The 10,384-nt window shown below is 38.6% G+C and overlaps 1 protein-coding gene and 1 non-coding gene across 6 annotated transcripts; both read left to right on the plus strand.

The window, feature by feature from the left end:
• The first annotated feature begins 2,416 nt into the window (after positions 1-2,416).
• Positions 2,417-3,768, plus strand: LOC106375981. 5 transcript variants are annotated; one of them, XM_048742843.1, is made up of 3 exons: positions 2,417-2,915; positions 3,034-3,132; positions 3,229-3,768. In XM_048742843.1, exons 1-3 carry the CDS (start codon positions 2,828-2,830, stop codon positions 3,546-3,548), a joined length of 507 nt encoding a protein of 168 aa, XP_048598800.1. In that variant the 5' UTR covers positions 2,417-2,827; the 3' UTR covers positions 3,549-3,768. The 5 variants fall into 5 exon arrangements, with proteins under 5 accessions (XP_048598800.1, XP_048598807.1, XP_048598798.1 ...); XM_048742850.1 differs by having other exon boundaries at positions 2,439-2,884; XM_048742841.1 differs by having other exon boundaries at positions 2,485-2,915; positions 3,217-3,768.
• Positions 3,769-10,003: 6,235 nt separating this feature from the next.
• On the plus strand, positions 10,004-10,106 carry LOC125579430. Its single transcript, XR_007317465.1, has one exon. It is a non-coding gene; the product is annotated as a U6 spliceosomal RNA (small nuclear RNA).
• Positions 10,107-10,384: the final 278 nt, after the last annotated feature.

Below are 10,384 nucleotides of genomic sequence, written 5' to 3' on the forward strand. Positions count from 1 at the left end.
CCATCTAATTAAAAACCTGCAAAAAAAAATAGATTAGTAACAAAGACATGAGACAAAATTGAAAAATTCATATAAAGTTTGGTGTTTTCAAGTCAAAGAGATTAAAGTGGGTTTGGAGAGTTTTAGTTTGGGAAAAAAGTAAGAACTTTATACAACAAGAAGTTACCAAATGAAGAAAAATCAGACATAAGAACTTACCAAAACGCTCAGAAAAATCCAGACGACTTCCTAGAAGTCCAGACGACTTCCTGGAAGTCTAGACGACTTCCTGGAAGTCCAGACGACTTCCTGGAAGTCCAGACGACTTCCTGGAAGTCCAGACGACTTCCAAGAAGTCCAGACGACTTCCAGACGACTTCCAGACGACTTCCAGACGACTTCCAGACGACTAACACGTAAGTCGTCCCAGAAGTCTTCCAGATCTGAAAAACCTGCACATCAAATCCAGATCTGAAAAACCTGCATATCCAAAAACGTTCAAATGACTTAAAAATAGAAAAAATGAGTGGAAGATTAGATAAATCTACATTTATAGAACACACAAAAATACATATCTAAAATTAATAGATCTACCTCTAAATTAGTGGAAGATGAGTACCACTTGATTAAAAACCTGTAAAAGAGATAGATTAGTAAGAAATACATGAGACAAAACTGAAAAATTCATATAAAGTTTGGTGTTTTCAAGTCAAAGAGATTAGAGAGAGGTTGGAGAGTTTTAGAATGATGAACATTACATTTTTGTTGCAGCCATTTGAGAGGAGGAGAGAGAATGTGTAAATTTTTCTTTATATAGGGAGGCAAAAAATCTAATTAGGTTAAATATTTTTGACTCAGACGACTTCCTGGACGACTTACATTTCAGTCGTCTGGTGAAGAAATTAAAACAGACGACTTACATGTAAGTCGTCCAGAAGAGTTTAATATTTTTAGCGGGAAATTAAATATTTTTAGTGGGAAACTAAAATAGAAGACTTTCCAGACGACTTACAAGTAAATCGTCTGGACGACTTACAAGTAAGTCGTCTGGACGACTGAAATATACGTCGTCCGGGTAAATTATTCAACAGACGACTGAAATATAAGTCGTCCACACCCTAAACATAACCCCTAAACTTAATTATCTAATTAAACACTTCATAAAACCAAATCAAACTTGAAAAGTGTTTACTATACACAGAAATAAACACATATAAGTGAAAACTAATTTCTGAAAAAAACATTTTAGTTTTCCAAAATCTAACCCTAACAATCCATACAATACTACAACATATGTTTGCCAAACTCCTAAACCAAAGTATTTCATGATTCACTACTTCCACTCATCTATCTTCAAAACAAATCAATTTTATCATATCTTAATTTATATCACTTAAAACTGTTTATAATTACTTGATTTTTATTTTTCACGCATCAAAATATTTTTTACAAGATTTATAAATTATTTTTAAAATAAGCTGGTACCAGACGACTGAAACTTCAGTCGTCTAGACGACTTCCAACAATTCAGACGACTCAGACGATTTACTGGGGCTATATTCGTAAAAATGGCTTCTGTTTTTTTGTTTGGTCACAAGGGGCTGAGCTGTAATTTCACTAGGCTTTTAGGTTAGTTTTGCATTTGATTCAAGTTTGGGTATAGGTTTGGGATTAAAATCAAGTTGTGGGTTAGTTTTGGCAAAAACCCCAAAAATCAATTTGTTAATAACTCAATGAACCGATAAATTTAAATAAAATTTTACTCATTTACATATAAATTTTGTTTTTTTTTGATTAGTGTTGTTTTAGTTTAGTATTTGTTGATGCACACTTACAATTAGTTTCAGTAAAATATATATATATATATATTTATACAAAATATGATATATAAGTTCATGTAAAAACTTATATTCGTAACTATATTTAATATTCAGCTTATTTTTTATTAATGTGATATATATATATATATATATTAATTAAATAATGATATATGAGTTATTTGTTATTAATATAGTTTAATCGTCGTGACAAAAAAATATAGTTTAATAGTTTTGTCAAAAAATAAATATTTATATAGAAAATTTACATTAATGATATATGAGTTAATAGCTATTACCATATTGAAGAAAACTTACAGAAAAATATATAAACTTTATAAGAAAACTTGTACATGTCACAATTATGTTAGTATCATGTCACATGTTTCAAAGTCATGTCATATTTTGTTGAAATTGAATGTAGTAATGCACATGCAAACTACTCAACAAATAATGTCTAACAAATAATGTCTAGGGGATATATAGCTAGTGTCAATGTGTGTTATGAATGCTTCTAGCATATATGAGTCTATGACTGAACCAGACATTCGACCGGCACTCTCATAAGATTTGGCGTAAACTACAAGGATTTTTTTGTAGATAATGGAATATGGTTTATGGCTCCTAACCTTAAGCTACGTGAATTAGGATCATCTCACCACTTGAAATAACCACAATACTAGACTAACAAACATATTATACACTGTCACTTAAGATAACGTTATCGATCTATCTAGAGAAAAAAAAACAGTTTTTAAAGAAATAAACATATATATCGATCTATCTAGAGAAAAAAGCAGTTTTTAAAGAAATAATTTGATTTTATATTGGTCAGGTTTCAAAAGATTCAAGTCTAAGTTTTCTTTATGTGGGGATAAAGGAAAAGAGGAACATACAACATGGGATCCAAAGTCCAAAGAAAGGTCTTTATGGTGAAAGCTTATTGACAAAGAAAAAAAGTGGTGACACACTTTACACTAAATCCAAGTCATTAGATCTTAAAGAGCTTACAACATGACGACATCAACAACATGCACCTCATGATCTCTTCTGCTCCTCTGCATCTAACCCCAGTTACTGTCGTCAATGTAAATACATGTACCGCATATTCATACATATGTGTGTGTATCTCTTTCTCTCTCTATATATATATCTAAGTGTGCATGGTTCGAGTTAGAAACTGGAAATCTATTAAAACACATATAAGCTATAATGGGTGATCTGCAAATCGTGCCAGCATACAACAAGGTGGAAGCACAGTACGTAGAAATGATGGTGCCATTGTACTCTTACGGTTGTGAGAAGAAAATTAAAAAGGCTCTTTCTCATCTCAAAGGTAACTAATATATAGTTACTAATGATTTAAATTCCATGTTATGTAGAAGAAGCTTTTATTTATTGTGTATAACTTATTAAACAGGAATATATTCAGTGAAAGTAGACTACTACAAACAGAAGGTGACTGTTTGGGGGATTTGCAACAAGCTTGATGTGTTAGCAATGGTCAAAAAGAAGCGTAAAGAAGCTCGTTTTTGGAATGCTGAGGAGAATGATCAAGAGAGCGTGGATGACTCCATCGTCCAGAAAGAAGACACTGTTAAAACTTCGTCTGATTCAGATAAATCATCGGCGTTCTATACGTATTCACCGTCGTCTCCGAGGTTTAAGAGACCTCCTTTGTCACTCATTAGAACATCTTCCTTCACATGGAAAGCTGTGAAGAAGGTCTTCTCTAGATCCATTTCCTTTTGAATCACATTTTCTTCTTATATGAACCTAATAATGGTACAAGAAGTCACGTATCTGTCAGTGTATAAATATCAAATATTGTAGTTGAGAACACTCGTCAGCAACCAATATTTGATGGTAGTTCAGTGGTCATGGCTTTGTTCGTCTATTATATGTTTAAAATCTATGTTTCTAGACATGTTTCTTTCCTACTATATATAAAATAAGCAGTTCTAGTTGATAAGAGCGCAGCTATAGTGTCTCAGCGATCATTTTGTTGTTTCATGGTCAAATATCATTTTTTGTGGAACAAAACTTGTATCATCCCAGTTGTGGTAAATATAGAATGAATTAAAAATTAATTTAGCTACTTATATTAATAAATTGCATATTTCTTTTTGAACACACATCCAATAAACTTCAATAAAATTCTAGAATTAAATGTTTTTGAGTTAAAGTAGTCAAATGAAGAGTGACCTATTATGAATTGATTCGTGATATTTGGAAAAGATCATATGTAGCTATTTTCAGAGATTAACATATCTCTCTTTGCATAAAATGGAATACACGGACTAAGTAAGTGGGCGTGGAAAACCTATTACCCCTAAAAACTGTTAACTTTAGTCAAAAATGTAAATATATTTGGTATGTCGACATATATATATGTATGTAAATGAAGAAATCTTCTTGGTTTAGCATTATCTTTTTGTGAGTAACTGATTAACACTGGAAGTGGAAGCTGTTAACTTTAGTTAAAAATGACGATAGTTTTAAAAATCTTGTTTGAAATGTTCAAAAATGATGATAATAGTATAGTTTAACATCAATATCCTGTCATCATGAGGTGTGTTGATTCTGTTTGCACCTAATCTTTATACCTTTTCGGAAAGTTAATCATGTGATCGAAAGATGGTTTTTTCTCAAGAAAAGATACAATTACGAATTGATGGAGGGTACGAACAAGATATCAGCTCAATCTAGGGTTTTCGATTGAAAACTCTAGAGACCTGCTTCTTGAAGAAGATGAATTTAATCGAATCTCTTCCAAGGCTTCTCGAACAAGATGAATTGAATCAAATCTCTATCAAGGTATAAAGCTCAAAGCTAGTTTATTAATTATCAAAAGCGTATCTTACAAAAGTCATAAGAGAGTTCTTTATATAGAACTCTTAAACCGTCATTAAAATCCTTAACCTAATAGAAAAGGCAAAACACAAACCCTAAGTAAAAAGGAAATAACTTGAAAAGGAAACTTGACGTTGAAGCTACTCGGATGCTGCTGCATCAGGTCCCCCGGGGTGAAGAGGATTCGACCGCGAATCAGAGGGCTGCTCGGGAGGAAAATAGCGAGAGAGATACTTGACATTAAAAACATCAGAAGTAGTTATATCAGCGGGGAGTTGGAGACGATAAGCATTGTCATTGATACGCTCAAGAACCTCCAAAGGACCAATCTTCTTTGCTTTTAACTTGTTATACGAGTGTGCAGGCATACGATCTCTAGTAAGAACTGCCCAGACCAAATCACCGACCTCAAATATGAGACGCCGTCTATGGGTGTCTGCCGCAGCTTTATATTTTTGAGTCGATGTCTCTAAGTTGGATGTAGTTTGCTCGTGTGTCTCGAGCACGTTCTCCATAAATGTTTCAGCTCCACCGTGAAGACGAACACGATCGGGCAAAGTGGAGAGGTCTAGCGGAGCACGAGGAACGATTCCATAAATGATCTGAAACGGACTGAACTTCGAGCTTCGGTTAACGGCGTGGTTATGGGCAAACTCAGCCTGGGGAAGCTTTGAATCCCATGACTTGATGGATGATCCGACCAAGCTGCGTAGTAAGTTACCAAGAGAACGATTCGTGACCTCTGTTTGGCCGTCAGTTTGAGGATGATACGCAGAACTCATATCAAGACTTGTATCGAAGAGCTTCCATAATGAGCACCAAAAGTGACTAAGAAAGCGAGAATCTCTGTCGGAGACAATCGACAATGGTAATCCATGAAGCCGGTACACCTCTCGGAAGAACAAAGTGGCGACTTCAACTGCATCAGTTGTACGTTTGCAGGGTATAAAGTGAACCATTTTTGAAAACCGATCTACCACGACAAAAATTGAATCGAACCCTTTTTGAGTCCGAGGCAATCCCATGACAAAATCCATACTAATATCTGTCCATGGTTGAGTTGGTATTGGTAAAGGAAGGTACAAACCAGCATTGGAAGCTTGACCTTTGGACGTTTGACAAGTAACACAACGCTCCACAAAACGTTCCACGTCTCTTTGCAGCGCCGGCCAGAAATACGAAGCAGAAACAAGGTGAAGGGTTCGATCTCGTCCGATGTGACCTTCATTATGCAGCTCGGAAATAAGTCGCAACCGAAGACTACAATCAGGAACACAAAGACGGTTTTCCCGGAATAAGAAACCATCATGGATCGAGTACGGTAAGGATGGACCAGCAGAAACGGCAGTCCAAATTGGGCCAAAAAACTTATCGGTCGGGTATAGGTCCATAAACGAACTAAATCCAGGGACCGAGACATGAAGGACGGAGAGGAGAGAGTGTCGACGACTCAGGGCGTCAGCTACGCGGTTGCTAGTTCCCGAGGTGTGCTTGATCACGAATGTAAACTGTTGTAGATAGGCGATCCAAGAGGCATGTCGAGCAGATACTTTATCTTGAGTGCTAAGATGCTTTAGGGCGTCATGATCAGTGTAAAGTACAAATTCCTTGTGGAACAAGTAATGCCTCCAGTGCTTGATTGCTTGCACAATAGCATAGAACTCGATGTCGTACGTACTATAACGAAAACGCGCACCAGATATCTTCTCGCTAAAGAATGCGATCGGCCGGTTTCGTTGGCTAAGGACAGCGCCAATCCCACTTTTAGACGCGTCGCAGTGGAGTTCAAATACCGCCGTAAAGTCTGGTAAAGCCAAGATAGGTGCTGAACTAAGTTTGTCTTTGATGATGTTGAAAGCAGTAGTAGCAGCCGGTGTCCATAAAAAAGCTCCCTCGCGAATACAGTTAGTCAAAGGTGCCATGATAGCACTAAACTGAGGAACAAAACGTCGATAAAAAGATGCAAGCCCATGAAAGCTCCGTGCTTCGGTGATAGTATGTGGTTCTGGCCAAGTCTTGATGGCGGATACTTTTGCAGGGTCGACGGAAAGGCCCTTCTCTGAAACAATGTATCCCAAGAAGTGGACGTGTGCGGAACCGAAAGCACATTTTTTTAGTGTTGCAAAAAGTTTATCTCGTCGAAGAACAAGGAGGACTTCCCGCAGGTGTATCATATGATCCTCCATGGTGAGGCTGAAGATTAAGATATCATCGAAGTAAACAACGACGAATTTGCCAATGAAGGGACGAAGAGCCTGATTCATCACTCTCATAAACGTGCTTGGTGCGTTAGATAAGCCAAACGGCATTACCGTCCACTCAAAAAGTCCTTCACGGGTTTTGAAAGCTGTTTTCCATTCATCTCCTTCACGAATACGAATCTGGTGGTAACCGCTTTTTAAATCCAGCTTAGAGAATATCCTTGCTGTCCCGATTTGATCAAGAAGGTCATCTAGGCGAGGAATTGGGAAACGATATCGAACGGTTATTTTATTCACCGCACGACTATCCACACACATACGCCACGAACCATCCTTCTTTGGAACTAATAGGGCTGGAACGGCGCAAGGACTCATGCTCTCCCGTAAGAAACCTCGAGTAATTAGTTCTTCAACTTGCTTTCGTAGTTCCTCATGTTCCGTTGGACTCATTCGATAGTGCGCACGGTTGGGGAGATTAGCATCAGGGATAAAGTCTATTTGGTGTTGAATATCTCGCAGTGGTGGTAATCCCGGAGGGAGATCGTTTGGAAAAACGTCCTCAAATTCTTTAACGATGGCTTGAAACTCTGGTCGAGTTTCATTGTCAAGAAGTGGCGACGATGGCGTCGCCGTTAAGATAAAAACTATATCTTCTTCGCGCATTGCCGCTTCGAATGGTGTCTTGTGTAGAAGTAAAAGAGGGTTAGATGAGTCTGTAGGACGTGCTGGAGAGGGAGTTGTAGGTGATGATGATGACGGTAGTGAAGGTTTAAGGGTGAAGGTTCGATTGTTGAATGTGAAAGTATAGGTGTTTAGGAATCCGTCGTGTACTATCCTTCGGTCGAACTCCCATGGACGTCCGAGAAGCAAATGACATGCATCCATTGGAGCAATGTCACAGTAAATTGTGTCACGATATGTATCACCAATAGAGAAGGTGACCAAAGCTCGACGAGTGACCAGGAGATCATGAGTTTGCTGTAACCAGGCGAGTTTATACGGAGCCGGGTGCTGTTCATCTTTGAGTGCGAGCTTGGTTACGGCGTCCGCGGCAATAACGTTTTCACTACTACCAGAGTCGATAATCAGTTTACATACTTTCCCTTCGATGGTGCAACGAGAGTGAAATAAATTATTACGCTGGGGGAAGTCGTTGCTGCTGCGTGGTGCTAGGCAAGAACGGCGCAACATTAGACAAACACCAGTATCGGGTTCTAATTCCTCAGGTTCGTCATAGATAGGTTCATTGAACTCAATCTCAACATCACGGCCTGAAGAGTCAAGCAAGAGGCCTCGTTGATTTCGATGGGGGCAAGCCGCCTGCCTGTGCCCAGCTTCGCCGCAGGCGAAACATCGCAAGGTACCTGTGCGGGCTGGTCGTGACGCATCAACGGGAACAATGGCTGCCGAGGGTGTGGCCGCGAGTGGTGCCGATGTTGTAGCTGTTGGAGTTGTGACCTGTGATGTGCGTTGTTGTCGAGTGGAATTCCACGGAGTGGAGGTCGCTTTGTTTTGTGCTTCGACGGTTAAAGCCTGTTGATGAGCTTCTGAGAGCGTGAGAGGATTAAACAGGTTCAACGTATGCTGAATTTGTTGTCGAAGACCACCGATGAAACGGGCGACTAGTTGCCTATCTGAATCATGAAGATCAATTCTGTTTAATAACAAGAAAAATTCAGTGGCATATTCTTCTACCGTACGGCTTCCTTGACGGAGATGTTGTAGTCGTTGAAATATTAACTGGTCGTAGTTATAAGGTAGGAACGTCTTTCGCATATGTTTCTTCAATTTATCCCATGTCTCGATTTTAGGTTTGCCTAAACGAAGTCTGGATGACTTAAGTTGAGTCCACCACGCGGTTGCTCTGCTGCGAAACCGCATCGCAAGGACAGGGACACATTGGTCAAGCGGAACATGCTTAAATTCTAGTATTTCGTCTACTGTGGCGATCCAGTCAAGGAGATCTTCCGCGACCTGGCTGCCATGGAACTCTGGTATTTCGAATTTAAAGCTCCGATCCCATTGGTCATGAGGTTGAGCTGGTTGAGCTCTTGGTCGATTTTCTCCAAGAATCGCGAATGGGTTAGCATCGTCTTCGTGATCGGATTGGTCATCATCTCGTTCTTCTACTGGTGCGGCGGCTGGTGCGTTACGTTGAGCTAGCAGACCGTGCATTGCTTGAGTAAGTTGAGCAAGTTGTGTCTGCATCTCTTCCATGGTGCGTTGTGTGATCTCAGCTTGGGTTTCTTTCTTGGCGCGGGGCATGGTGACGAACGAAGGTTGTGGGCGCGGAGTGCGGGTGGTGATGGTTTTGCTCTGATACCAACCTGATGGAGGGTACGAACAAGATATCAGCTCAATCTAGGGTTTTCGATTGAAAACTCTAGAGACCTGCTTCTTGAAGAAGATGAATTTAATCGAATCTCTTCCAAGGCTTCTCGAACAAGATGAATTGAATCAAATCTCTATCAAGGTATAAAGCTCAAAGCTAGTTTATTAATTATCAAAAGCGTATCTTACAAAAGTCATAAGAGAGTTCTTTATATAGAACTCTTAAACCGTCATTAAAATCCTTAACCTAATAGAAAAGGCAAAACACAAACCCTAAGTAAAAAGGAAATAACTTGAAAATGAAACTTGACGTTGAAGCTACTCGGATGCTGCTGCATCACGAATGAAGTTAAGTAACAAAATCAAAATCATATTTATTCATTTATCCTTAATCATTATGATTTGTAAACTTAGAACGCACGTCAAAATTGGGGTTAGTTAAAGACTTTTATTCGTTTACTTTATCGTCTCTTAGATGAGATTTCCCTTTCCCATATAAATCAAATTGTTGGTTCAGCTGTTGATCGTTTGATGGGAACATAAAATATTGTATAGTTTTGACTTTCAAGTTCATGAAGCATTCATTATCATTTTGGAATTTGATCGTTTTAATTAGGCGAATCATGAAACTTCAAGTATAACTTTTGTTGCGCAAGTTTTAAGTCCATTAAGATAATTGTCTTAAGATAACTAACTATGGGCCCAACGGTTCAGAAAGAAAGAGAGGCCCATTTCTACTGAAGTAATATATCATTTCTTCCACATCGCTAAGCCGAAAAGAAGAAGCTGTATTTATATAGCAACAGAGTCGCGAAGGTGATTGTCCCTTCGGGGACATCCGATAAAATTGGAACGATACAGAGAAGATTAGCATGGCCCCTGCGCAAGGATGACACGCACAAATCGAGAAATGGTCCAATTTTTTTTTTTCTTAAAATTTTCAAAATCGATTTCGTCTTCTGAGTTTAGGGTTCTTCGATTTCTTTTTTTTTTGGCATGCAAAACCTCTGTTCTCGATGAATAAAGCAGTCAAATCAGTTCGTTGCTGGAGATCCGATGGTCGGAAACGATGTTCTACGCCTCTGTTATTTTATTTAGAAATCCCGGCGTCAATGTGTGAACTAAATTCATCCGGTTAAAAAGAAAATAAAATTCATCCGGTTTGTTAATCGGTTCAAATAAGCGGTCAGATCTGAATCATGT

Source organism: Brassica napus, chromosome A1 (genome assembly GCF_020379485.1).
Source record: "Brassica napus cultivar Da-Ae chromosome A1, Da-Ae, whole genome shotgun sequence".
Lineage (NCBI taxonomy): Eukaryota > Viridiplantae > Streptophyta > Magnoliopsida > Brassicales > Brassicaceae > Brassica > Brassica napus.

Excerpts from the sequence above, each read along its gene's own strand:
- LOC106375981 (XM_048742841.1), top strand. The coding sequence starts at position 2,828 with ATGCACCTCATGATCTCTTCTGCTCCTCTGCATCTAACCCCAGTTACT. Across the intron at positions 2,916-3,033 it reads TACCGCATATTCATACATAT|CATACAACAAGGTGGAAGCA; the intron begins GTGTGTGTATCT and ends AAATCGTGCCAG. Across the intron at positions 3,133-3,216 it reads GGCTCTTTCTCATCTCAAAG|GAATATATTCAGTGAAAGTA; the intron begins GTAACTAATATA and ends CTTATTAAACAG.